The 25402-nt window shown below is 53.3% G+C and overlaps 12 protein-coding genes across 12 annotated transcripts; 4 read left to right on the top strand and 8 right to left on the bottom strand.

Moving 5' to 3' along the window:
* Positions 1 to 176: 176 nt before the first annotated feature.
* Positions 177 to 1195, top strand: BDZ99DRAFT_36191 (uncharacterized protein). The gene has a single exon (XM_033714686.1). It carries the CDS (start codon positions 310 to 312, stop codon positions 1006 to 1008), a length of 699 nt encoding a protein of 232 aa, XP_033576735.1. The 5' UTR covers positions 177 to 309; the 3' UTR covers positions 1009 to 1195.
* A 466-nt stretch (positions 1196 to 1661) lies between these two features.
* Positions 1662 to 2773, bottom strand: BDZ99DRAFT_532422 (uncharacterized protein; the record flags this gene model as incomplete). Its single annotated transcript, XM_033726479.1, has 1 exon — positions 1662 to 2773. A coding segment is annotated over one exon (723 nt), but the record flags the coding sequence as incomplete, so codon positions are not given.
* Positions 2774 to 3314: 541 nt separating this feature from the next.
* Positions 3315 to 5771, top strand: BDZ99DRAFT_36173 (uncharacterized protein). The gene has a single exon (XM_033714683.1). The coding sequence runs from the start codon at positions 3473 to 3475 to the stop codon at positions 5429 to 5431; it is 1959 nt and encodes a 652-aa protein (XP_033576733.1). The 5' UTR covers positions 3315 to 3472; the 3' UTR covers positions 5432 to 5771.
* Positions 5772 to 6814: 1043 nt separating this feature from the next.
* On the bottom strand, positions 6815 to 7015 carry BDZ99DRAFT_388110 (DUF1242-domain-containing protein; the record flags this gene model as incomplete). The annotated part of the gene is made up of 1 exon (XM_033715556.1): positions 6815 to 7015. A coding segment is annotated over one exon (201 nt), but the record flags the coding sequence as incomplete, so codon positions are not given.
* Positions 7016 to 7432: 417 nt separating this feature from the next.
* On the top strand, positions 7433 to 7768 carry BDZ99DRAFT_368325 (transcription initiation factor IID, 18 kDa subunit; the record flags this gene model as incomplete). The annotated part of the gene is made up of 1 exon (XM_033714778.1): positions 7433 to 7768. A coding segment is annotated over one exon (336 nt), but the record flags the coding sequence as incomplete, so codon positions are not given.
* Positions 7769 to 8181: 413 nt separating this feature from the next.
* On the bottom strand, positions 8182 to 9694 carry BDZ99DRAFT_463529 (eukaryotic translation initiation factor 3 subunit F). Its single transcript, XM_033720103.1, has 3 exons — positions 9517 to 9694; positions 8754 to 9466; positions 8182 to 8698 (listed from the first exon to the last, which is right to left on the bottom strand). The coding sequence occupies exons 1-3, from the start codon at positions 9619 to 9621 to the stop codon at positions 8452 to 8454; spliced, it is 1065 nt and encodes a 354-aa protein (XP_033576730.1). The 5' UTR covers positions 9622 to 9694; the 3' UTR covers positions 8182 to 8451.
* A 151-nt stretch (positions 9695 to 9845) lies between these two features.
* Positions 9846 to 12388, top strand: BDZ99DRAFT_571524 (DUF1253-domain-containing protein; the record flags this gene model as incomplete). The annotated part of the gene is made up of 2 exons (XM_033728099.1): positions 9846 to 9979; positions 10027 to 12388. The coding sequence occupies 2 exons, from the start codon at positions 9846 to 9848 to the stop codon at positions 12002 to 12004; spliced, it is 2112 nt and encodes a 703-aa protein (XP_033576729.1). The 3' UTR covers positions 12005 to 12388.
* A 504-nt stretch (positions 12389 to 12892) lies between these two features.
* BDZ99DRAFT_509210 (long-chain specific acyl-CoA dehydrogenase) lies at positions 12893 to 14779 on the bottom strand (the record flags this gene model as incomplete). The annotated part of the gene is made up of 7 exons (XM_033724385.1): positions 12893 to 13189; positions 13239 to 13315; positions 13371 to 14060; positions 14121 to 14173; positions 14262 to 14504; positions 14567 to 14645; positions 14730 to 14779. The coding sequence occupies 7 exons, from the start codon at positions 14777 to 14779 to the stop codon at positions 13092 to 13094; spliced, it is 1290 nt and encodes a 429-aa protein (XP_033576728.1). The 3' UTR covers positions 12893 to 13091.
* Positions 14780 to 15720: 941 nt separating this feature from the next.
* On the bottom strand, positions 15721 to 16753 carry BDZ99DRAFT_388224 (Rho GTPase activation protein; the record flags this gene model as incomplete). Its single annotated transcript, XM_033715560.1, has 2 exons — positions 15721 to 16289; positions 16342 to 16753. 2 exons carry the CDS (start codon positions 16751 to 16753, stop codon positions 15721 to 15723), a joined length of 981 nt encoding a protein of 326 aa, XP_033576727.1.
* Positions 16754 to 18268: 1515 nt separating this feature from the next.
* BDZ99DRAFT_367903 (kinase-like protein) lies at positions 18269 to 19048 on the bottom strand (the record flags this gene model as incomplete). The annotated part of the gene is made up of 2 exons (XM_033714772.1): positions 18269 to 18732; positions 18892 to 19048. Coding segments are annotated over 2 exons (621 nt in total), but the record flags the coding sequence as incomplete, so codon positions are not given.
* Positions 19049 to 19620: 572 nt separating this feature from the next.
* Positions 19621 to 20980, bottom strand: BDZ99DRAFT_463525 (NAD(P)-binding protein). Its single transcript, XM_033720102.1, has one exon. It carries the CDS (start codon positions 20851 to 20853, stop codon positions 19882 to 19884), a length of 972 nt encoding a protein of 323 aa, XP_033576725.1. The 5' UTR covers positions 20854 to 20980; the 3' UTR covers positions 19621 to 19881.
* Positions 20981 to 21128: 148 nt separating this feature from the next.
* On the bottom strand, positions 21129 to 25326 carry BDZ99DRAFT_36043 (cytochrome P450). The gene is made up of 7 exons (XM_033714670.1): positions 24875 to 25326; positions 24734 to 24815; positions 24245 to 24685; positions 23572 to 23975; positions 22942 to 23521; positions 22313 to 22893; positions 21129 to 22252 (listed from the first exon to the last, which is right to left on the bottom strand). Exons 1-7 carry the CDS (start codon positions 25151 to 25153, stop codon positions 21386 to 21388), a joined length of 3234 nt encoding a protein of 1077 aa, XP_033576724.1. The 5' UTR covers positions 25154 to 25326; the 3' UTR covers positions 21129 to 21385.
* Between the last annotated feature and the right edge of the window lie 76 nt (positions 25327 to 25402).

Genomic DNA, 25402 nt, shown 5'->3' with positions numbered 1-25402 from the left:
GGAACTACTCGGAGCAGTACGGGCGGCAATCCAAGAGATGGTGGAAGCAGGGCGGCGGTTTTGGATCGAGTCGGAGGAGTTGGCAACGGTGGTGGTGGCGACAAGGTGTTTGTGGGTGGATGAGGCGTTGAGGGGGTCGGGGAGGGGCGTTTTGAGCGAGAAGGAGAGGGGGGTTTGTTGTGTCTTTGAAAGAGAGGAGGAGGTTGAGGATGATCTACTGGATGGGAGGGAGCTCTGAGAATGCTGGTGCCTAGACGCTGTGCTGCCGTGCAGGTGGCTGAAACTCGCCAAGAGCCTGTGTAACAGCCGATGAAGGCACCTTTTAGGGCTCGATCCGCCCAGGTCGATTCCTGCAGGACTCAAACAGCTCTTCGCCATGCCTCTCCGACTACCAGCACCGGGTTTCCGCTCGCTCAAAGTTTCCATTCCTCTTGCGTCCTATGCACTTCTCACTCGGGCTTTCCTGTCTCGCCACGAAGCCAAGTTAGCAGACCCGGTTTGATACAAGGTCTAGCAGTCCCAATGGATCACCGCTCTAAGAAACACAAGACGTCTCCCCTGAGAACCAAGCACCCGAAACGAGCTCCTCGGGGAAGAAACCCAGAAACGCCGTTGACTTATTTCAAACGCCGCATGCCAGTTTTGGCGAAAGAAACCAATCTGCGGCTACAACACGGAAAGAAACAGCAGGCGGAAAGACCAGCTTCTTTCCTTTGGCATATGCTCGGGAATCCTGAAAACGGCAGGGAGGCAAGTCTGCTAGCCGATATGCTGGAAGCGGTGCTTGCGGTTCAAGAAGAGTTGAAGAACTTGGAGGTTCGAAGGGACGGTACAAGTGAGGCCGCCTGTATAGATGCAGCCTCAAGGTGCCTGTCGGTTGATAATGAGTTGGTGAAGCTAGGCAAGGGAGGTTTGACGGAGAAGGACCGGGCTGTGATAGAGTTTTGCAAGCTTGTGTATAATGTTGAGCGACAGTCAGAGGGAAGCGGAACAAGACAAGGTGTGTAGCCAAAAGCTGTATTGATGATGGTGAGGAAGCTAGCTATTGAGCGGAAGGAGGAAAGATATACACAGGGTGCTGAGTAAGCCTGCTAGAGAGGAAGGGGCCGACAATGTGGAAGAGTTCAACTTCACTTGGTTCTAGACGGTCGGCGAAATTAGAATGAGGTGGGAAGGAAGGACACTTTTTTCCATAATTAGCATGATACCACCCACTGGTGGGTGGTGGATAGGTGCAATATCTGCCAATCACCCGGCTATACCGAATGCAAACATAGCTGGTTGTGTACAGTGTCGGACGGCTTGAACAACATGAAGCGAATGGGGGCGAGAGCTGTGGCCTCTGACTTGCGCGCTACCTTTTACGGCGCAAAGATGTTGGAATTATGAGGCCGCAGGGAGAGAAATCTTGACTTTTAGGGTTGGAATGTGTTGGAGTCGTGTGAAGAGATCGAATGCTTTGCTAGATGAGCGAAACGGAGATTCTAAGTAGAATGAGGACAAGCAAATAGAAGCTCGAAACGGAATGAATCTGAAGAGAAATAGCGCTATGGCTGGAATGCTCCAAGATATGTTGTGCAACGTTCGATACGAGATGAGGCTAATCAGAGCATCACCCCCTCTTGTCGACCTCATCTCGCGCTTCTTGGTCACTCACTACGATGCCTCCCCGACTAAGAAGCGTCCTTGAAACGCTCAGCTTTTCACTCAGCCGCTATCGCCTCCCGCTAGGCCCTTTACTCGCTTGCCAGTTTCATGTGTCTTTGCAACGCGGTGGATGGCCTGCAGGTGGGAGGACAATTCAGGCAACCAAGGAGGGCAGACTAAGGGTTACGAAAGGTCATGCGCGGAAGAAACAGCTGCCAAGTCCTTCCTACGATCGAGATCTGCCTCGTCAAGACCCGCCTCGTCGACGGGAGGAGAGTGCCTCCAACGCCGTGTCAGTCGTAGCCAAAGAAATAGTGGTCCGAAAGATAACTGCCCCTAAGCGACAGCTAGCAAAAGACGAAATGCGCTCGCTGGACGTGTTATTGGAAGCATTAACGTCACTTCAGCGGGGACTGAAGAACCCACACAGGAGCCGACAGGATTGGCTAGAGATGCGCCACGCAGCGTACGAAAGCCTGACGGCTGATGCTGAACGGGCGAAGATGGGGAGGCCAATCTTCAACGACCGGACTAATCTCCGTGGTGTTGCGAGACAGGATAAAAAGGGCGTCTTTCGAGATCCATAAACGGCATCGTCATAGTAGGGGGTTGTTGTGCCTTGGGTTCGGTCATCTGCTGGCACAGCCCTCAGTACGCAGCGCAGTTCCAACCCAAGCGGCCTGAAGTGCGCGAATAGAAGATTCTGGGAAGGGTCCAGCGAAATGTCACGTGGTAAGGATGTGGTGAGTTGGCGATGTTTCAGTCCGGGATGGGTGGTGTTGTGGCTGGCAAGCGGAGCCGGCGCCGGGGCACTGGCGCGCGAGCGATCCGTGGAAGGTGGTGGAATATGGCGATGCGCTTGGAGGAACTTGCGCAGGAGGGATGCCGCTGATTGGAGGATGAAGAGCAGCGATGGACGTGATACGTCGCCTGGTGTTGAGGATGGTGGGGTGCCTGGAACAGAAAGCGAGGCAGCCTGGAGGGGAGCCTGACACGGTTGAAACTCCAGCTCTCGGGCGCGGAAGCAAGGTCTGGAGCCATGGCTTGGAGCATGGCTTGAAGCATGTGCGGGCCGGGAGGACGGCAGCGAGCCTTGGAACGGAGACGACAAAGAACGTGGCGTAGAGAACAGATTTTAGATAGCCACACATCACGATAGACATTCAGCGTCTGTAGAGACTCCTGAGTCGATGATGCCGTGGTGAGTGGGCAGCATTCCGTCGGGGCGAGAATGGCATAACCATCGCCGCAGTCCCGCCCATCCGCCTGCCCAATCACGCTCTGCAGGGCCCGGTGGAGCGTGCGACGGCGAGGGCATATTTGGCATAGCGCATTTGTGGCCGTCGTTTCGCCGCTGTGCGCATCCCCTTCGCCCTCAACTTCGCAACCTCACCACCACCGCCAACACCACGCCCGCACCACGGATCCCCCCCACCACCGCCTCCGACCGGCACTTTTTCTGCCTGCGAGCTGCAGCGCCCCTCTTGCTTCCCTATTCACGACTTTGACCTCCTTTTTTCCCTCTGGGTGCCGCGGATCTGGCCTTATCTTGCCCGCCGCCAGCTCTACCATTTCGTCCCGACTGCTGACGGCTGCCTCGAGCCTCGTGACGGCCCTCTTCTTCTTGCACTCCTTTGCCCCAGCGTTGTTTGCTACTTAATTCACCCCTCTTCCCTCTGCTCGCACGCCGCTCCCAACGCGCCCGTTGCCGGAGCCTCTCCTGATACGTCACCACGGACGCGCCACACCACCCAGACGTCGTTGCGCCGCCGCACTCACGACTACAGATGACCGTCGCTCCGTCCAGGCAACCACCCTCGCCACGATGCAGTCCATGTTCCGCCTTCCGTGGAGCTCCGACTCTCCCGGCGACAACATCATGGAGAAGTCGGCCCTGCACAAGCCGCGCAACATGCCCGTCGTCGATATCCCGCTGTTGAGCACCTTCAAGCGCAAGCGCACCGACAGCCCCGAAATCTCGACGCCCACGAACGCGCATCTTATCAAGAAGCAGAAGTGCGCCGCCGGCGAAGTGAAGCGTGCCGTGTTCACCACTATTGCTCCGGACCGCGAACCAATCCTCGACGGCATCGTCGTGTCGCACGGGAACTACAAGCCTCAGGCCAAGAGCTCAGCCACTGGGAGCGCCAAACCAGTCGAGTTGAAGGCAGGAAGCGCATCGAAAGCGGAAGGGGTCGCCAAGTCGAAGGTCAACATCTCGCAGCCTCCTGCTGCTCCGGCACCGTCGATAGAATCCACCGATCAGAACGCTCTGGATATGGAATCGAGCCTCACGCCAACCCAGCAGGCCATCGAAGCCCAGTTCAACTACGAGATCCTGCTCAAGCACAACGAATTGCGCCTCATCGAGCAGGAGCTCGGGAAATGCCAGGTCGCGCTGGAGCAGCTACGGCGGTGTCAGCTGGTGCCTTACCCGGGCTCACAATCGTTGTCTGAAAATGTCAGCGGTGGCGTGGGCCCAGCACTGCAGCCCCAGCGCGGATATACGGAGCCAGTCCATGCTGCGCCGTGGGGAGTCACCGATGGACCCTATTCTCGACACTATGCCAAGTGGTTGATTCCAGACCCGAAGTTCGACTCCATTCCAGAGACAGGCTTGTCGCAATCACAAGGGTACTTCGGGCTCGGGGAAGGACGTGCGACCCGTGGCAGCTTTGCGGAAATCCCGACCGCCGGGAAGTCTCGGAATTCACGGACATCGACCGGAGCAATGCGGTTCCAGTCGCTTGGTGAAAATCCAGCGCCTGTACCGAAAGTAGACCCTCTATTGCACAAACGGTCGACGGACGGCCAGTGGGTACGGCTATATTGCGCCATTTGCCAGAGCGGCCAGTTTTCCAACACTCAGGGCTTCCTCAACCACTGCCGCATCAAGCACAACCAAATCTACAAGAGCCACGATGCCGCTGCCGTGGCATGCGGTGTTCCTGTTGAGACCGACGAGCTTGGCTCAATAATCCCGCCTTCGGAACCTTCTCAGTCCGTGCCGACCACCCCAGCAGTGGGCTTCGTCGGCTCTGCGAGCAACGGCTTCATTCACCCATTAATTCGGTCAAATGCGCCAACCACTGCTCGTAATGTTCTACCCAGACTGGCTCCTTCAGCCTCCGCGCCACCTGTCTCTTCCCCTGCCATATCTGGATCTCAGACCCCCTTCGTCCCCTCACCTCAAACCCCCTGGATGAACGCCTTGCTAAAAAAACGTGGCTTTCCAGGCGACCTCAACAACCTCGTCGACACCGCCCGCACCCGTATCGATGTCTCCAGCTTCGAAGCTTCGGACGACGAGCTAACCACCGATTCGGCCCTGCAAACTCCAGTTTCGAAGGTTGCACCCACGCCTCAGCTCGCCCGTCTACCTGCCAGCAACAGTCACTCCGCCCTCGCAAACGGCAAAGCTCCTGCTCGTCCTGCCAGCAGTCAGAAGGGACATGGCCGCGCTGAGCCACCGCGTCTTCCTCGTGTTGGCGTGAGTAGCGCAAGTCAGTCCCGTGACCGTAGCCTCCCAGAATCCCCTGTGGAATTGAGTCCCAATGCAGTCGAGTCTAATCCTGGCTTAGTCTCCGATCACGAGGATGATGACGAGGATGATGACGCGGATGCGAGAAGTGTCCCTCAACTCGACCGGGAAGGCGACTATGTGATGGACGATGCAGTGGTTGTCGAGTATGCGAGTGAAGGCGAGGCCGAGAGGCAGACGCGGAAGGGGTTGGGTGGCTATGAGAACAGCAAGAGTGGTGGGAGTGGAACGAGGAAGAGGTGATGAAGCCTTCAAGACTCGAGGAGAGGGTTTTCTTTTTCTCCTCTTTTTCTTCAAGATTGTGTTTTTTTTACCTCTTTATGAGTAGTAGACTTTAAATAGTCTCCTATTCAGTTATGTTTTCTTTTTCCTCTCACCTTCTCTCGTCTCCCTCTGTCTTGGTCTGTAACGGTCTGGTTCGTTTTGCGCGTAATAGAAAAACGGGAGGCTTGCGTGTCGCTTCTAGTCTCTGTTTTCTTTGCGTCATGGTGGGGAATACACACTCTCGGTACTTCGGGTACTGCGGACGGTGCGTGTGTGCGTGTGTGTTCAGCTGGCTGGATCGATTACAGCCGACTAAAGTCGAGAAATTACTCTAAACTCCAAACTCTCTCTTCTCTTTCTTCTCTACTCTCGCACCGGCTGGGTGGCGGCGCGCGCGGGTGGGCTGTACTGTACACTTAGGGATGTATCTTGGGTTATCTGGGTTGGATAGTGGGGAGATTGGGAAATCTAGTTGCAACTTGGCGCTGAGGGGTGGCAGTGAAAAGTGGAGATGGAGGGGGAAATTCTGTATATAATAGTTCGTGGGTGGATGCCGGGTGGGGCTAGGGGATGATGGGAGTAGTATGGTTATAATCTATGAAAGTCACTTCAACAACACTTCTTAGGTCTATACCCTGGAACTTTTGTGACTTCATGCATTATGGGACGAGCCTATAATGACGCGCGAGGCGTGAACAATATGGCACTCTGAGTTTAAAGAAGCCACGCGGTGGGTGTGTGCGCGTGTATGCCACTGCTTGGGGTGCTTCAATACAGTTTCGGAAACCTGGACGAGATAAAAGCTCTTGAGTTTGGGCTATGCGGAACCTCATTAAAGCGCGTCAAGTAGTAGCAGACAAGTTTACACACTCATCAAGTACTCTGCCTCGTGTGCCACTTTTTTTTTACGCCCAGCGTGAATTGATACAGCGTGACTACTCCACCAACATCTCCAAGACTCTCTGCTGCCTTGCTTGATATTCTCTTCGTATTTTTGGATTACACAACCTTGATCAAGGCATAAACGCAAACGCTCCCGCCCGAACGCCAAACACCTTGCTAAACCAGCCCCATGCCACCCCTCATCCATCCCAATCCCCTCATCTGCGCCTCGCTACAATGACCGTCGACGAATATGCCATGTCGTCCACAAAGCGGTCCCATCCACCCATCACCATTCTCCCGACAAGCTCGATCCCCCAAATTCTGTACCGTGCGCCACCCATCCCATCCCATCCCATCCCATCCCAACCCCATCCCTCGCTACGTCCCAATAAAAATGCTCGCCTAATCACGTATCAGCCTCCATCCTCCCAGAAACCCCCCCCCCCCCCCCTCCTTCCCCTCCCCACGGCTTAGGAATCAACTCACCGCCATAACCACACACGCCACGCTCACATACGGACTCAACCGCTCGCCGATGCGCGCGCCTTTCCAGAATATCCCCAGCACGCCGTCCTTGTTGCGGTCCATGGGGCCCGGGAACACGTGGTGCAGGTACGTCGAGGTGCAGATGAGCAGCAGGATTACGAGGAGGAGGGACTGGAAGTTGAAGAGGGCGGTCTGTTGGGGGTGGGGGGTTAGGAGCTAGCTAGAGGAGAGGGGGGAGGGATGGAGGGGGGGTGTGACGGACCATTTTGAGGGCCAGAGGCTTTCGAACTGGTAGGATTCTGTAGATTGGAGGGTTGGTTTGGAGATTGGAGGAGATTCGAGAACTGTAGTGTTGGGAAGGGCAGCAAGACGTGAGGGCGAGGTGTCCAAGTCGCAAAAGCGTCGGGGGTGGAGAAACGTGCGTGCCGAGATCCTTGCGGCTTTATGACGGCTGGCGCATCGATCGCGACCGACCAGAGCTTCCTCATTCACTCTCCACAACCTCACAACCTCCTCACAACCTCACCACCATCAACCCTCTCCAGCTTGCAACCCCACTACTCCAACCCACTCCAAATTTCCAATCCACAGCTCCTCCCAGCACAAAAAATGACCGAACCCCGCATGCGCCTCCGCCAACACGGCCGCCAATTCCCCACGACGGACCTGGAAGCCTACCTGATCGCCTTCGGCGACGCCGTGCCCCCCCTCCCCACCACCATCGCCGTGCTCGACGAGATAATCACCGACTTCATCATCGAGTCCTGCCACGAGGCCGCCGCCGCCGCCCAACACTCCCGCCGCGCGAAAATAAAGGTCGACGACTTCAAGTTCATGCTAAGGCGCGACGCGGCGAAGCTGGGGCGCATCAGCGAGCTGATTGCGAAGGATAAGGAGATGAAGGCGCAACGGAAGGCGTTTAGTACCGAGGAGGGGGCCGTGGTGAAGGGGGGGCCGCGGAAGAGGGCTGGGGGGGAGGGGGAGGAGGAGGAGGGAGATGCGGAGAGTGGGGGGGAAGGGAAGGGGGAGAAGGGGAAGGGGCGGAAGAAGAAGAGGAGGGTGGGGGAGGGGAGTGTGGCGGGGAGTGGGAGGGGGAAGTGAGGGGAGCTGCTTGAAGTCCCCTGGTACGGCAGCGGGATTTGGGAAATGGCGGTTTTGACGGGTCTGATAGCGAGCCGGGCTACCGAAGACGGAGGCGGGTGTGGGGTGCAAGACACGATCCCAACACACCAGCGAAGGAAGCAGTTTCATATCGTGGTCATTCGAGCGAGCATGGTAGGCGTCTGGAGTCGATTTAAGCTCAGGTAAATGGATAAGCAGAAGCCAGGAGGCTTTAGCATCTCATCAATCAAAATGGGGTGAAAATGCATATGTTTTGTCTTTTTCTTTCAATTGCCTCTTAACGGACCTCATGAGGTTTCCACATAGTACAGATCAAATCTGCAATCCCATCCATGCTCATAATCATGGCGTCTATCGATCGATCAATCCCACATCCCATGGCCCGCCTCCAATCCTAGACCGAGACAGACCAACCAAACGCCCTTTTTGCCGCACAAGAAATGCAATCACACTAAGAGCCCACAAGCCAAGACTGGGATGTTTGAATTCGGGGAAACGGACACCGTCTACTGCTCGCTCTCTCTGTCCCTGTTGTTGTTTCGGTCCCCGCGATTCCCGCCACCGCGCCCCCTTCCACCTCGTCCCCTGCCGCCGCCGCCCTCCTTTCGCTCGCCGTCGCCGGCAGCACCACCTAGTGGGTCACCGGTGCCCATGGTGAGGGCGGCGGTGGCAAGGCGGTTGGAGAGGTCGATTTGGGTGCGGATTGTGTTGGCGAGGTAGGAGACGACTAGGACGTCTTGGATGTGGTTGTTGCTGTGAAATGTTAGCTTTGACCTATTGTACGTGACCAAGGAGATCGTGGACATACAAATCCCTCTCAATATCCTGCGGATCCACCTTCGGCGCCAAACTCAACGCATTCATCAGAAACTGGCCCAGCGCCGAGCTCGGCGTCGCCTCCTCATCCAGCACATTATTCACGTAATTCGACACGCGCTCCAGCATATCCAGCACATGCTGCACTGCGCGCTCCAGCGCCTCGATGTCCGTCAGGATTCCCTGCGAGCGGTCCTCGCGGTCCTTGGCGCCCGAGATGAGCTCCAGCCCGCTCTTCTCCGCCTCGCCGTACTTGAGCTCGTGTGGCACGGGGATGAAGAGACAGCTGTCGGCCGCCCGCTCCGCCGTCACGCCAATCGGCGCGCTGATGTACGTCCGCGCCTCGATGTCCTTGCCGGGGACTGTGCTGACCGTCAGATGCACCGCCGGGTGCGGGAACGTGCCGTCGCCCTGCTGCGAGTAGAAGTTCTGGATCAGGGCGGAGAAGGTGTTGAGCTCGGAGCTGGTGGCGTACCAGCCGACGAGCACCTCGCGGGGGTTCGCGCGCAGGTGCAGCGCCAGCATCTGCTTCTGGTAGTCCATGTCCACCTCGACCTGCTCGGCCGTCTCCGTGTGCGGGACTGCATAGCAGTTGCGGATCTCGACTTCGGTGCCGTCTTCGGTGCGCGTGCCGAGGAGCGTGCCGATGACGCGGTCTTGGTCGGCGGGGCGGCGGAGGGAGTGGTCGAGGATGGAGAAGACGGCCTGGATAGACTGTGAGTACGTGTATGGGGAGGGTTGAGGAGGAATTGTACTTGTGGTTGTATCACGACGCTTAGCGGGGCTGTTGAGGGCTGCGCTCCCACGGGCGCTGGGCCGAGCGGGCGGGCGAGGTGGAGGAAGGACTCGGTGTCTCCCATGGTGGACAGCGCGTGCGGGTGTGGGGGCGCTGGGTGGGAGGTGGGAGGTGGTGGAGGAGGGCGTGCAGTCGAGGTCAAAGAGATGGGCCGTGATATTGTTCCTTTAGTGTTGGTTGTGCTTCGCCAATTTTCGTCCAAATTCAAGTTCTGCCCCACCATCCTCACCGCTTTCGTTGCTAGTAGAAAAAAGGTTCGGCCTCTGCGTTTGAGGCTAATACAACATTATGGCACCTTTTCGAGGCCGAGGAGGCTCTAGAGGTAGTGGAGCACCCAGAGGTAGAGGACGCGGTCGTGGAGGTCGTGGCAGAGGGGGGAGGAGAGATACGTTCACCAAAGCTAGGATTGAAGATCCGGTCGAGTGAGTGATTCTTGCGCATTGCGAATTCATACGCTGATTATAAACAGAGATGGTTCCGATTCAGATGGTGGAGTTCCAGACATACCTTCTAGTGAAGAGGAGGAGTCTTCAGAAGAAGAAGAGGAAATTCATACCACCGTAAAACCTTACAGCGCCCTTCTCCAATCTTTCCAGGACTCGACCACAAAAGAGAAACATCGGAATAAGAGAAGGAAACTTGGGGATGAATCGCACCAGGAGGAAGATATCCGAGATGTCTCAGAAGAAGTCGAATCTGATTCCGAGGCTGGCGAGGAGGAGCAAGAGGTGGTGGAAGCCATAATAGAGGATGACTCGGATGAAGACGATGAGGATCCATTCGAGGCACATTTCGCGAACCCAGACGAAAATGAATTGTCGCTACGATTGAAGGCTATCAACGAGAATCAATGGGCCACCCGAAAGGCAGCAGCAGCAGATTCTGCAAAATGCTTGATTTCGACGCCAGGGACAGGAGAAGTCCCATCCAAACATAGAATCAAGTCACCGAAGGATCTCAAACTAAAGCAGAAGCTTCAATCACCAGCCCTGGAAGTTCTCTCGGACTTCAACGCCCTCGAACGGGATCTTGTGCCCTACATATTTGACTACCAGGACCTCTTATTTGGAGCCAGGACTGCTCGCAATGCTACCCGCCTCCGTCAAATCGCCTGCCTACATGCGTTAAACCATATTTTCAAGACACGAGATCGAGTTGTAAAGAACAATGCCCGCCTGGTCAAGGACGAGGAACTGGAATGTCGGGATCAAGGTTTCACTCGCCCAAAAGTCCTTATACTCCTAGAAACCAGGCAAGCATGCGTTAGATATGTCGAGACCATCATATCCTTGTGCGAAATTGAACAGCAAGAGAACAAGAAGCGTTTTGTGGACGAATATTCTCAAACCGAAGAGAAGTTCTCCGACGACAAGCCTGAGGACTTCCGGGAGCTATTCGAGGGCAATGATGATAACGAGTTCCGCATCGGAATGAAATTCACTCGGAAGACTGCGAAGTTCTTCTCGAAGTTCTACAACTCCGATATCATATTTGCTAGTCCACTCGGCCTGCGAAGGGCCATTGAGAATGGAGGGCCAAAGCAGAAAGACTCCGACTTCCTTAGTTCTATTGAGGTTGTCATCGTAGATCAAGCGGATGCTATGCTCATGCAGAACTGGGAGCATGTGGAGTACGTCTTCGACGAGCTCAACCTGCGACCGAAAGACCTTCACGGATGTGATATCAGCCGAGTCCGGAAATGGTACCTCGACGAAGGAACAGCAGCACATATACGTCAAACGATAGTCCTATCTGCTTATCTGACTCCAGAACTCAACAACTTATTCTCCAAACACATGCAAAATGTCACCGGAAGAATAAAATACAGCCCTAGCTATGATGGGGCAATCACTCAGATTGGGCTCCAAATCAAACAAACCTTCTCGCGATACGACTCTCCATCCGCCCCCAACGACCCAGATGCACGGTTCAAATACTTTACCAGTACCATCGTGCCCGCTTTGTCTAAATACCCCAAGCCCCCAGACGGCGGACAGGGAATAGTCATCTTCATCCCCTCATATCTAGACTTCGTCCGCATCCGGAACTACTTCGCCAACTCGACAGCCACGCAGAATATCTCATTTGGCGCCATATCTGAGTACGTCAACGTCCCCGACGTTCGCCGCGCGCGATCGCATTTCCTGACCGGCCGACACTCTGTGCTGCTATATACGGGTCGTGCGCATCACTTCCGGCGGTATCAGATCAGGGGTGTGAAGCGAGTGATCATGTACGCGTTGCCGGAAAACCCAATATTCTACCAGGAACTCGTTAGCGGGTATCTGGGTACGTCTATATCGGAAGGGAAACTCGATGCTTCTGAGGCTGCTGTTCGAGTGATATTTTCGAAGTGGGACGGATTCAGACTTGAGAGGGTGGTTGGGTCGAAACGGGTGGCGGGAATGCTGAAGGATACGAATGGGGATACTTTTGATTTCATTTGAGGCCTGTAGGTACGACTTCCACTAATTTTGAAATCGGCTTGATGAGGATGTGTAGTGTAGTCAAGGTTGCTTAGTCTTAGCAACGTAGGTCTGACTACGTATGAAGCGCTCGGATTTCGAGTGAAGTTTATGTACTATGGAGCAGGAAACTCTGAATCGGACTTTAGAATCGGGTCAAATTTGACATCGTTGAGATGTACTAATGGGAGCCAGTCCGTGTGATCTGGAGTGGATTTGGGCATATTATTGACAAGACTTCTAAATCAGAGCTGGGAATTTGGTTACTTTTGACGTCGTCAAAAGGCATGAACGGGAGCCTGTCCGTGCGATTGGAACTCGATTGTGGCATATTATTGACAAGCCTCATGTATCAGGTCATAAATCCAAGCTCTTTGGATCTTCATGAATTTCCCCGAAGTCCTCTCACCAGTATCTACCCAGCGTAGTCGCAAGAAGTAACCAAATCAACCGCACGACTCTGACTTTCATAGACGCGGAGGGCACGCGGCGTGCACCCTTCGTAGGCACTTCTCGTTTCATAATTATGAATGCTAAATGGCTCATTTCTTAGAGTTACGAAATCACGCTGAGGGACTTCGGGCCAGGAACTGCCCTGTTTTGTTACAAAAACTTACGGAATTGACCGCGTGGAATTGATTTTGGCAGACGCGGAGGGTACGCCGCGTGACTACTTTGTAAGCCCTTTCTACTCCGTAACCATAGATCCGAAATCAGCTCAACTTTCGCCACATTATAGAAGTCCACTGGAGTGCTTCTGTAGAGGCGTTGTCTTATTTTGTTACAGATATAACCGCATGGAATCGATTTTGATGGACGCGGAGGGTACGCGGGGTGCACGCTACGTGGACGTTGAGCAGTTGTAAGTAGTCACCTGATTGATCGTTTACTTCATTCAAAATTACATTTCCACATCAAAGGAGTAGGATCATCAATTCACCGTGAATGAAGAATGGGGAGCACGTGACTATAGTATCATCTCTCCATTTCAAGATTTTGAAATATATGGCTTACACGGATTTCGTTTTCTTTCTTCAGCCATCCAGCTATCCTTTCCTACAAAATCTCTTCACAAATTCGACTTCGCCAACTTCGCTTTGTCGGCTATCTTCTGCAGTTTCAGTGCTTCTCGGACACCGAGATCGATGAGGACGTCTTCGGAACCGCCTGGTATAATGTCAGTATAGAGCGCAGTGTTTCGTAAGAGCCAACTTGCCAGGAACGATCAAACCAGGAACAGTCCTAGAAAACGCCTCAACCCTCGCACCCTGCCCCGTCTTCGTCAAACCCAACCTAGCAGCTGTCAGTTCTCTTACTCTTCCTTCCCAAAACACATCCATGAACTCACCCTCCCATAATCTTCACACACTCATCCGCAACATACCTCCCCACCACCCCCGCTTCCACCTTCAACAACGCCGTCACACCCCCCAACAACCTCGCCCCCTCCCCCTCACTCAGCTCCCCCAGCTCATACACCACCTGCTCCGTCCACGCCTGCAGCCCCTCCACCCGCCTCGCCATACCCCCAAACTTCCACCGCACCACCGGCTGCTCCACCAGCCTCGCCCCAAACACCTCCCGCTTCTGCGCCCACGCCATCGCATCCTGCATGCTCACCCTGCACCCCCGCAGCGCCTGGAACACGATCCACAGCCGCTCGTGGTTGAAATTCACCATCGTCTGCCTGAACCCTGCTCCTTCTTCCCTTATTAGATTAGACGCAGGCACTTCCACGTCCTCGAATGTGACATACGCCAGAGCGGCCAGCTTGCCGGCGCCGATGGCGAGCGGCCGCGTCGTCACGCCCGGTAAGCGCGGGATCAGTAGCATCGAGATGCCCGCGGCGCCGGGCCCGCCCGTGCGCACAGCGGTGAGGAAGTAGTCGGCGGACAGGCCGTTGGTGATCCACTTCTTGGCGCCGTTGACGAGATAGTGCGTGCCCGAGGGGGTAAGGGTGGCGGTGGTGGTGAGGTTGCGGACGTCGGAGCCGCAGGAGGGCTCGGTGATGGCGAGGCAGATCTTTTGGGGGAAGATTCTAGGGGTGGGGGCGTTAGGTGGGGGCGTTAGGTGGGTGTGGAAGGAGGGGGGAGGGTACTCTGCTTTTAGGGCTTCGCTGGCGAATTGGCGGATTGGGGGCGCGCCGACGACCTGGCTCTGTGTAAGTATTCTTTCTCTGTGTCTCTCAGACCTGTTCCCAGTCCTGTTTGTCTCTTCTTAGCCTTCAGGTTGCACGTACCAGTCCAATGAAAATGCTCGCAATCCCCCCACCCCTCACCAATTCATCCCATAGAATGAAGTCGTGGAAGCCGTCCCACTCCTCAGCCTTGATACCCGCGATGACGAGGTACGAAGACCACTCTTTCGGAATGGCCTTTCCCGCCGCAATGTGGACGAGGAGACCAGCTTCAGCGCACTGTTGGTAGATTTCCTGTGGGACGGCGCCATTCTCTTCCCACTCGGCTGCTTTATCCGAGAAGTGCTTGGATGTGTTACCTCTATCATTTCAAGGCGTATGGCATGCAGTGGTTGATGATTTAGTACCTCTTCAGTCCATTTACGGACATGGTCACGAAGACGACGATGGGAGTCCTTGTAGTAAGGGGACGGACGGCCGGTGTACCTTTGGCAGTGTCAATTTGAGTGGTGCAAACATCGCCGAATATAAAATCTCGTGTTCAAAAATGTCTGAAATAGCGAATGTTACCAGCTTGGCTCCGCCCAAGGGATTGTGCTTCCATACGGAGCAGTTGTCATCGTGCACTAAACTTTGAATATATGAAATCGAGATGATACACGGTTCAGCAAGAGATGACACAATCAATAAGCCTCGTCCCACAAAGGCACATGGACGGTTTTATTTATTTACATGGTCGTCGCGGCACGAGAGGTGGGCGAGTGGTGGCCAGCTCAGGTGTGGGGATCGTGAGCAGCCGAGGCAGGCCGCTCGTGAAAGCCCTGTCGATTGCGGCGAGTAGTCCGCCTGTATGCCCTACTTATAACGAGGCCCATTGTCCAGTATCCGTAGGAGAGGCTTGTGAAGGCACTGAGCCGGTAGGGACGAGCAAGTCGCTGCCTGGGTTCGTGCTGCATGTGTAACTGGAGAGAAATGATTATGATACTTTGTAGTAAAATATTAGCTTAGACATGTAATACTCTTCTATGTGGTAATTAATTACTCAAATTTGGCGTATTCGAGAATTTTACTGATGAGAAAAATGAACCAGGATCGCTACCCATCCTACCCATCTCGAAGTACCCTATCCAGAGTTTTGGGGGCACGTGTTGCTGGATGACGCGACACGCGAGATAGCTCCATGGTTTCGAATAAAAACACTATCCTCAACATGATGTTACACCGCGAGTTTCCTTGCAGTCCGCAGCATTTCGAAACTATGCTTGAGCGAAGCTATAAGGTCCCTCCTAGAGCGTAGGCCAGTGCTGGTGCATGTTGAACGGTATCTCGAGTGTCTTTCGAAAGAGACGTGTCGGAAATCGTGGTGATATTTTCGCGCACAGTATCTGCGAATGCGATTTAAACACTCTGAACCTCGCTGACCTTCGTCCTAGTACTCCTCTGATAACCGTTTCAATGTAGAGAATAATGAGACTCTTCTTCGATAGACGAAGACTCCATGGTGGAATTTTCTCATGATGGATTCAGCGATCGGTCAAGGTAGACACATGATTTTGGTCCTTCAGTCAGGCACTTCGTTGGTCGTGGTGCCGCTATCTTCAACAGTATCCGAGGATGATTCCATTCCAATGAGAAAATGGTCTTGGTTCTCGATAAGAAAAACGAGGGTTTCCTTGCTGAAGATCAAAAACTCCGGATTTACGTCGTGGTCAAAGTCATTAGACCTCCGAAGAATGCTCGTGTGGAAAATGGATGCTAAGACATCGCTTGTGGCCTTATTCAGCTCGCTCTTAGATGCGAAAACGGCAAAGCAATCCAAAAGGTACAAAAGAAGCTGCCTATTCAAAGGGGGAAGCAGCTTGATAAGCGACTGGTACTCCTTCACGAGCTTGGCGATACCCTCTTTCTCGTAAATATCGACTGCTCGGAACGCCTGGTACAATTCACACGGAATGACCGGTTCTGGTAGACTTGCCAGGAAGAGCATAAAGACACCAGCGGCATCGTGAAGGGTGTACCCTACCCAATCGAGGCCTTTCCCATACCTATCGGGAGTATCAAATATATCTTTCAGCTCTGCGATACGCTGAGGCGAACCAGGCGTCACAAATAAGCCCTCTACCTCGGTACCTAGCGCATTCAATTAGCAGTTTGAGCAAAAGTGGACAGAGAGGGCATGAACCTTTCTCCTTGAGAAACACCCCACACTTTGCGACAACTATGGGAACATAGCCGTAGATGTAGCTCTTCCCGTCTTCGTCAACTAGCGAGATAGCCACGTTGGCATATGGAATCATGGTATTCAGGGAAACCCCAAACACTCTTTGTGCGGTTCTTCCAGACGTAGGCGTATTAGCGTCAGAACTACGCTTGAATCCTTCCCACCATTGTGTAAGATCACGTCGAGGTGTCTCCGGGGTTTTCTGTGTAGACACGGATGCCGAACTGAGAGACTCCCTCGGCACTTTGGGTTTTTCATCTCTGGCTTTAGGAGAAAAGAGGCGAAGCAATCGGTTGGTTTTCTTCTTGCTCTTGGGTTCAATGAGGTTGACATTGAGATCTGAGGCCTCCGAAGCACTCGATACAACGGGCATATTCGTTTGAGACTGGTTCTTGTCTTTACCATTCTCTTCGACAAACCCAGATGACAAGAAGTCGGCCCAGGATGGGGTTGTCGGACGACCGAAATCGGTGTTTCTAGACCGTGAGCCAGTTCCCCAACCCTGAGAGCCGTTTGGGCTCTCGAAATCGTGGTCGTGAAACGCGCTATCCTCTCTCTTTGAATCAGTTAATTGATAGCGTTTGACCGGTTTCCTGGGCACTGTAACAGTCGGGAATGTCACATCGAAATCCTCGTCTGTCTCTGGCGGCTGCTGAGATGCAGCTGGTTGTACCGGCACTGATGCAGGTACAGGAGCTTGCTGGTCCCGACTCGAGGTAAGATTGGCAGGAGATCGTCTTGATGGGACAGTGTTACTCCTGTGAAGTCCAGGTGGTATCGACGGTGCGGCGGACGAGGACGTCGCGGGACTAGGTGAGCGCTCTGAAGCCCTTGATGAGACAGACACATTCCTCCTGATGCCTCCATATCTCCTAACACTATCGGCGCCAGCACTTGCATTGGACGTTGATCTTACGACAGTGCTTTTGAATCCACCAGGCGGCGACGGAGTACGGGTTCGCGGCTTTGACAAGACCATGGCCTCCGCGACAGTAACCGGGACGTTCTTGGATGACTTCTCCGGGGGGCGCATGTTGGCAGCGAAGTCAGCCCAATAGCTGTCAAATTCACTTGGCAGAGCCAACGCTTCTGGGGGCTGGGGTGATGGGTCAAAATTGAGCGAGCTTGCACTCTTAACGATCTCTTCTCTTAATCTGTCGCTCTGCTGATCATGACCAGAACCGTCAGCACTGAGCTGTGGAGGTATAGGCGGCCGTTTTGTGGCTACTTCGCTCGTAGTCGGCGGAGAGTCAGGGCTCTTCTCTTTCAATGGGGGAGGAACGGCCATATGGCCCGGTGCTAGTGAAGAAGATACCGCTACAGAGTGGGATGGATTGATGTTCTCTTCCCTGCTCTTCGGAGGAGTCGATCGGCTAGCTTCGGCCCTCTTGCGCGCTTCTTTCTCGGCACGCTCGCGCAGAGATGGTGATAGATTGATGTTCGAGTTTTCACTCTTCAGAGGAGTTGATTGTAAAGGTTTCGTGTCATCTGGCTTTGTGGCAGGAGCTTCAATTAAGGTATTGAGAATAACACCTGTGAATCCATCAAGTGGCTGCACGGTCTCTTCCGTACTGTGAGAGCTAATAGCGGGAAAGCTGCTTCCGGTCCTGTTCGAATCTGTATTAAACTCTTCGTATAGACTATCGTGGGAATCCGACTCGTCGGTAGCAAGACAACAAATTCCGCAAAACGTGGTGCTCAGGCCTGTGAAATTATGTCGATCGACGATAGATGTAAAAACTTGTGCTGCAGTTGGCCGTAGGTAGCGATCTCGAATAAGCATACTCTTGATCCAGTCTAGTGGTTCATTATCTAGCAGTGGTTCGGTAATTGAGAGCTCCGCAATTAACTTAGCAGTAGCTTCCGGATTGCAATTAACATAGGGATCGCGAGTTCCAGTCCGTTCAAAAAATTCGTCCATATAACATAGATTGAGCCCTTTGAGAGTCAGGGTCATCTCTAGAAAGACGCAGCCGAGAGACCAGATGTCGGCAGATGTATTGCGCGCATCATACGCGGCTACTTCGGGGGCAGAGTAGCGCGGAGTCATGTAAGTCATCCCTGATGTCGTACTACCGGTTGTATCTTGGAAGTTGCGCGACAATCCGAAATCGGTGAAGAGGACGTTACCACTCTCAATGAGGATATTCTGGGGTTTGATATCCTTGTGCCTAATTGATTGCTCATGGAGATATTGAAGAGCGTTAGCTAGGCAGCCGAAGTAGGACCGGAGGTTCGTGATATCTTCCACAGGTAGCAATCCGGCGGAGGTTGAGCTTGCGATACCTTTCAGGTACTTCGCAAGGTCCGTGTCTGCCACCGGAGACATAATGAGGCCGAGAAATACAGGATCTGTATAGCTGCCGACGAATTCGATCATGTGGCGATGCTTAAGGTGTTTGATGATCTCCACTTCTGCCTTAAAACGTTTGAACGCTTCCCGGGTGTCATTGCCGAAAGCAACCCGTCGACGAGTCCTCTTGAGAGCATACTCCTTGTAGCTGATGAGACTGAGTATTCTGTCCACCTGGGAAAACCCTCCGCTTCCAAGCTTCCCTTTTATCTCAAAAGGCAAGGGTTCGTCCTTGCTGAAGTGTCCATGTCGTCCATGCTCGCCCTTCTCCAGATCTATCGACTTTGTGAGCACCAGCGATTGTGCTTTGACGAAGGCGGACCGAATCGATGGGCTGAGGCTTTGAGGTAGGCTTCTGACCTCGACGGGAAACCAGTGGTCGGTGAAGCCTAAATCTATGAGTTGGTTCAGCAAGGCCAGCTCTCCGATGGTTCGCAACACGATGTAAGTCCGAGGATATCTGCTCCACGACTCCTGGAGGTGTACGAGAAGGTGGGATATCTGCTGGATCTCCAAGTCGGTATACGCTCTACCCGCGTGTTGTTCTGAAAAGAACGTCCTCAATCGCTCGGTCGGACTGGAGAATGACGGCGGGTTCATCCTTCATGGTCGACAAGGGTACCGAGATACAGACCTCCACGTTGGAGACGGACAGGTCTCTCGCGAGATGAGGCTAGAGCTATGAGGAGCGAAGCAAGCTCCTAGGTAGAAGTGGCAATTGTTCACGATGAGCCAAAGGCTGCGAGGCCGCAAGGCTAACGTTAGGATCGAAGTTGGGGTCGAAGTTCGTTGGCTCGTGCACGGTTCTCATCCTAGTGTAGATATATAGAAGGTAGCACTACCGCATCATTTATATATATTAGACCCTAGGGTCTATATAGAATTCATGTTGCAGAAACAAGTAATCATTTCCAGACTACCTAAATTCGTAGAATGCTGTGAATCAGGAGGGTTGTTCTAGCGTTTTGATAATGAAGCTGCAACAGGAAGACCCCCCCACGTACTCCCTGACGTACTATGTATGATTTGAATTCGTTCTAGTGTGTTGACACTAAAGCTACAACAGGAAGACACCCCCGGGCGTACCGTGATTTGAATCCTATGATGTAAAAGTTGTGAGCGCGTGAATTAGGTATTCTACCCCTTTTTCAAGTCCAGCCCGGCACTGGATGTGTCCGCGCCCACTCTTCAATCGGCGTAAGCTTGACAGGCAATTCCTTCAAAACAGGTCCCATATCGATGACGAAAGGGTGATCGGGGGACTCGTTGTAGTACGTATACGCTTTGAACATCTGGCTGATAATGCGATCAACCTCGAGGCCCCGTCCTTGCATCGTCTTCGAAATCTTCTCGCAGAAGTCCGCAACTGTCTGGTTCTCGTAGTCCAGCTTCCGGCTCCACGCCTTCGACAGTTTCTCTGCCAATTCCTGCAGCCGCACTACCTCGGGTCCTCCCACTGGAATGTCCCGACCGGCCAGATCTGGTCGCGCTGCAGCGGCCAGCATGAGCTGCGCGACGTCGTGGTGGCAGATCCAACATGCCCGCAGTGACGGTTTGTGGCAGTAGACCAACGTGTTTCGATCTCGAATAGGTGGCAGAGCCCACCCCTCCAAAAGATTATCCAGATAGCAGACGGGTTGGATGCTGATGACCGGCACCCCCGACTCGCGCAGCACGCGGCGCATCTCTCTCCGGTCTTCTTGCGACTTGATGCGTTGTGAGACCTCTGCAACAGGCATACTCGTGTTGAAGACGATCAAACGGACCCCGCTGGCCTTTGCAGCCTCGCCGATTGCCTGGGCGGCTGCGATGATAGGCTCTGAAGGGTGGAAGGAGGTGCTCGGTAGATTTAAAAAGATGACCTCTGCACCCTTGAGAGCCTGGCTGATAGCTGCTTTGTCGTTGAAGTCTGCCGCAGCCGTCTCGATTTTTCGTCCATCTATTTCCAATGGTTTGGGATTTCGGCTGACGGCGACGACATCGTGGCCGGCGCGGGAAAGGACGGGGAGTTGGGCTGCGCCTTGGACTCCTGAGGCTCCGAAGACGACGACACGCATAATTATAGACTTAGAGGATGATTTTATTCCAGAAGCTCGGCCTTGAGGTGTTTGGCTTCTCATGCGTGCTTACCTGGCGCATTTATGTTCATTCTCGTGAGGAGATGCGTGAAACGGAAACGCTGTTCCGAGAAGTTGGAGAACAGTGTAACGGCTGATCGACTCCGAGGTTGCTTTGTAAATCGGCCTTGCGACCTTGACATCGCCTGAATTTGTTTTTGTGCAGGTTAGAGGTACCTGAACAGGGTGCGGAGGCGTGCAAAATAGTGATGGACTCGACGTAAAACGCAATGCGATGCAGATTACAAGCGTATCGGGTATCTAGGCTAGAGGCACCCAATGCACGCCCTCATGACCTTAAGATTATAGAATTCAAAGCATGGTACGTCCGTGGGCGGCAGACTATGAATTAAATACATTCTCACCATGTCCCGGTAATCTGTCATATGTCGTGGTTTAGAAAGGTTGTGGTAGTGCTTTGACAATCAAGCTACAACAGAAAGACACCACTGGGCCTACTAAAAGAAAAAACCACAATGTCATACACACGAGGCCGTAAATTAGACGCGAAAGCGCCCCCATATTACCCAATCCTTCACGCGAAAACATCGACGCTGATGCGTTCATTTCTCAGCCCTCTTAGCCAAGCCTCTGACTCCTCCTTCGTAGCCTCCAGGCCCTCCTGGGCTTTCCCTTCTTTCACCAGTTGCAATGCGGCTCCTCGAACGCCCTCGACCATGCTCGGACTGCCACAAACGAAAACCTTAGCGCCCTGATCCCAGAGACCCACCAAGTCTTCCTTGTCCTGAAGCATACGGTCCTGGACGTATTTGCAGCCCTCTGACGCGTCTGATTCCCGAGAAAATGCATACCTCAGATCCACCGCACCCACCTTCGCCCACTCATCGAGCTCATCGCCATAAAGCCGGTCTGCTGTACGCGAACGACATCCGATGAAGAGCAGCGCAGGCGCAAGCCGGCGTCCCGTAGACAAGAGGCTAGCGCGCTCCTCCACGAAGCCTCGAAACGGGGCCAGACCTGTGCCGGCAGCAAACATGATGAGCGGCGTGTCCGTGTTCGATGGCAGATGGAAGCTCTTGTTGCTTTTGCGCACGCTGACCTGGATCTGATCGTCTTTGCGCACGTTGCTTAGGTAGCTGCCAGCGACGCCGACGAATCGGCCTTGGCCGGAGAGGGATTCCGCGTCGATGACGCCGTACGTGATGACACAAGTGCTTGGGTTGCACAACGGTGAAGACGATATGGAGTAATGGCGGAGACGCATGGGTGGCAGCATGGCGAGAAACTCAGCGAAGGGAAGGTTTATTCTTGGGTATTGATCCTGGAGATCTAGGAGGCTGACGCGTTGGTCAATAACCGTGTGATAGTCCGAACTGGAAAGAGAGGAAAGCGCTGATTTTGTCCCTTCATGGTCCGTATAATTCATGCATGCTTCGACATTCTAAACACCGTGCGTTAGCGGAAGTCTTTTGTGTAAGTGACGAACAGCCATCGAGATTACCTTCTTTGTGGCAGGCATCGAGAGCTCTACAAACCCCTCCAAAAGCTTGAAGGCTGACATTGGTGTGTTCTCCGGAAGATTAACGGGTCCGCCTGATTTGACCGTAACCGTGGCATCCCATGGCAGAGCATATCGCGCGAGGACTCGCTTCACACTCTCATCTGGATTCAAGGGTAACACAGCGAGATAATCTCCGGCTTCGTACTCAGTTCCCTCTGGCAATTGGACCTCAAGATGTCGTTTTTCTGGCTCTCCTGGGGATGTTAAGATTTTTGCAGACACCACTGTGCCTTGCAGCACGCTTTGTTGGAGCTGCGAGGAGCGCATGTCTGTCGAAATCTCCATCTCGACCTTCGATCTTGGTGGTGCGGCCACCCCGGCTTCTTCGTTGCTAGCATTGCTTCCGAACGTTGAAAGTAGGGAAGGCCAGAACGTGTGGTCCGCCCAAGCATCAAAATCACTGAATATGTCGCCTTGAGCGGCATTCGCGCATCCCCGGTCGGCAAATTTGGTGGCCCCGTGACTTTCCAGAAGAGATTCGATGAGAGTCGGTATTCTCTGGTATGTTGCAGCCCAATCACCTAATTCAAGTTAGATCATGGAGAAGGAATGGGTAAGAAACAACGTACTATGCCCACATCCAAATACTGCGAAGTTGACACCATCGAACATTTTATCACCTGTCACCGATTGTAGCCATGCGAAGAAGTACGCAGCATTGTCTGTCGGTTCTCCTTCGTATGAAGCTGTAAGGATAACCACAGGTTGGTCTTTGGGTAGCTTGTCCACAGCAGAGTCCAGGTCCGCAACGGAGGCTTCGTATCCGTGTTGGCGAGCGTCCGAAGTCAACCTTTGAGCCAATGCTTGACATGTTCCAGTGTTTGACCCATATAAGATGGTCAACTTCTTGCAGTTGCCGTCTTGTTTTGGCTCTTTACTTTCATGCGCTTCTTGCAACTCTCCAACTTTCGTCTCGCCTAACAGAGCCGACAACGACTGCTGAAGACTTGTAGGCGTGATCCCTGGTCGAAGCGACGCTCTCATGTAGAAATCTTTCGGTTTAATGGTCAAAGTCGACTTGATCTGCAATTCGTACGAAGGATCATCCATTTTGAAGTTGAACTTTTGCAGCAAGATGGCCGTGACGAGCAAAGCTTCCTGCCATGCAAAAGGTCTACCTATGCACCCTCGCATTCCCGTTCCAAATGGCTGTGAACAGTTCAGCAACATCTCAGAGAGGCGATTCAATCGAAACATACTTTCCAAGCGCATTGGGGTAACTTCTCAAATGCTTCATCCAGCATTCTTTCCGGTCGGAAACTATTCGCGTCTTCTCCGTAAACTTTCGGATCTTTCTGGATTTTGCCGAGTAGGCAGAACACCGAAGCGTCTTTCTCCAAGACGTAGTCGCCTTTTCCAATTATGACTGGATCTTCTTTGTTCTCGTCTCGCGGGCGCCGTGTAAACCCTGGAGCGGTGGGTGTAAGTCGCAAGGTTTCTCGTAGTACCGCGTTGAGGTAATGCAGTTCTTTGAGATGGTCTACGGTCAGTCTTTCTTTGCCAATCACTCTATCAACTTCTTGTTGGGCTTTGAAGAAGGTGTCGGGATTCTTGAGTAGGTTGTAGAATGTGAACGACAATAAGCCAGACGTAGTCTCATGTCCTTTGAAAGGGTTAGCAGGTTGCTTGTCTGTCTACTGCCTCATCGCCGATTTGTGTATACATGACTGTCGCTGCCTGGAGTCCCCTGATGCTTTTTTAAAGGTCTGAAGTTCATTGTTTGAACAACCTGTCGACCTATTGGAGAACCTTAGACAGTCGTTGACGTCTGAGCCCTTGTCCCGTATTTTCTTAATACTTTGAAGCACCACGGGCAGCGGCATAACGGTATACACGAATCGAGGACGATGGACTGTGATACTGAGATCTTACCTGCAATCAGAAATGTAACCATGTTAGCTGCGATGAGCTCATCCCTCATGCCCTCACCCGTCTTGGGATCTTTCCCATATATCATGGTATTGAGCAAGTCCTTCTTTGGGGTCGGATTATCCCGCCTGTGCTGTACCATGTCGACTGCCAGCCTTGTTTGAAATTCGGAGTCTTTCCGCATTTGTTCGTTTGCAGAGAACATAAACATCTGAACAATGTGGGGGGTGCGCATTCGAGCCTGGCCTCCCTGTAAGGTCCGGGTCATTGCTTCCACGAAGGGGTGCATTCCGTCTGTGTAGAAGCTATTGAAGCGGTAGTCCATGGAAGCCAGAGCGATAGTGTCGAGGGTCAGCCTAGTGAAATCATCTGTGGCTGGAATTTTGTACGCCTCTCCTAATCGAGCGAACTTGAGCACAAGTTGCTCAGCAATATCGAGCATCTCTACGTAAAGTTAGCATGTACTACGGCGCTTCAGGTCCTCAGACTCACCATCGAACATGCCACGGACAGAGATAGGGCCAAAGGCGGGCATGAGTATTCTATGGGCTTGGGCCCAGTCCGTGTCTTTTTCCTGAAGGATGAGGACTTTAGAATCGTCACTGAGTATTAAAAGTAAAGGGAAAGAATTACGCTGGGGGCGGTGAACAGTCCTTTAGGACCGCCCGAGCCCGAGCTGAGGCTGGCAAGTCCCCCTCCAGTTGCTTTGCAGAACCTGGTTTCATCGCAGACTTCCTCGAATAGCTCATGGTCGGCGACGATGATCCGCTCTCGTCCCAAGGTACGAAGCTTGAAGATGGGGCCATACTGGTCTGCAAGCCGTTCAAGGGCACGCGTTGGTACCTCATCGTTTAAGTCAAAGAGGTTCCCAACGAAGGGGAGCCCTTTGGGCGAGGGTATCTCTTTGACCATCGCAGGCGCTTGTTGGTCACAGACTAAGACAATGGAAATGGAAAATGAAGAGCAGCTGTGGTGCAATTTGAAGCAAATCCAGAATCAGAAAAATAGAAGAATGGGAAATTGGGAAATTGAGGCAATGGGAGAATCTTGGGGCTACCGTAGCTAAGCTCGGGAATAGAGCATCTCCATCCTTAAGAGTATTCGCTCTCGCCCGATGAACAAAGGTATAATGTGTATATCTGACCTCGCTCCTTTAGCCAA

The sequence above is a fragment of the Mytilinidion resinicola genome (assembly GCF_010093595.1).
Source record: "Mytilinidion resinicola strain CBS 304.34 unplaced genomic scaffold BDZ99scaffold_10, whole genome shotgun sequence".
Taxonomy (NCBI): Eukaryota; Fungi; Ascomycota; class Dothideomycetes; order Mytilinidiales; family Mytilinidiaceae; genus Mytilinidion; species Mytilinidion resinicola.
The sequence above is the reverse complement of the archived record's forward strand: the minus strand, read 5'-3'. Positions and strand labels throughout refer to the sequence as shown.

Bases quoted from the DNA above. Each gene is read 5' to 3' on its own strand.
- BDZ99DRAFT_36191 (XM_033714686.1), top strand. From the start codon at position 310: ATGAAGGCACCTTTTAGGGCTCGATCCGCCCAGGTCGATTCCTGCAGG.
- BDZ99DRAFT_36173 (XM_033714683.1), top strand. From the start codon at position 3,473: ATGCAGTCCATGTTCCGCCTTCCGTGGAGCTCCGACTCTCCCGGCGAC.
- BDZ99DRAFT_463529 (XM_033720103.1), bottom strand. From the start codon at position 9,621: ATGGGAGACACCGAGTCCTTCCTCCACCTCGCCCGCCCGCTCGGCCCA. The intron at 9,467-9,516 runs GTACAATTCCTC...CAGTCTATCCAG, and splicing joins GCGTCGTGATACAACCACAA to GCCGTCTTCTCCATCCTCGA. The intron at 8,699-8,753 runs GTATGTCCACGA...AACATTTCACAG, and splicing joins CAGGATATTGAGAGGGATTT to CAACAACCACATCCAAGACG.
- BDZ99DRAFT_36043 (XM_033714670.1), bottom strand. From the start codon at position 25,153: ATGGTCAAAGAGATACCCTCGCCCAAAGGGCTCCCCTTCGTTGGGAAC. The intron at 24,816-24,874 runs GTAATTCTTTCC...CTCATCCTTCAG, and splicing joins GACTGTTCACCGCCCCCAGC to GAAAAAGACACGGACTGGGC. The intron at 23,976-24,244 runs GTAAGATCTCAG...ACCCTTTCAAAG, and splicing joins GGTTACATTTCTGATTGCAG to GACATGAGACTACGTCTGGC.
- BDZ99DRAFT_463525 (XM_033720102.1), bottom strand. From the start codon at position 20,853: ATGAGAAGCCAAACACCTCAAGGCCGAGCTTCTGGAATAAAATCATCC.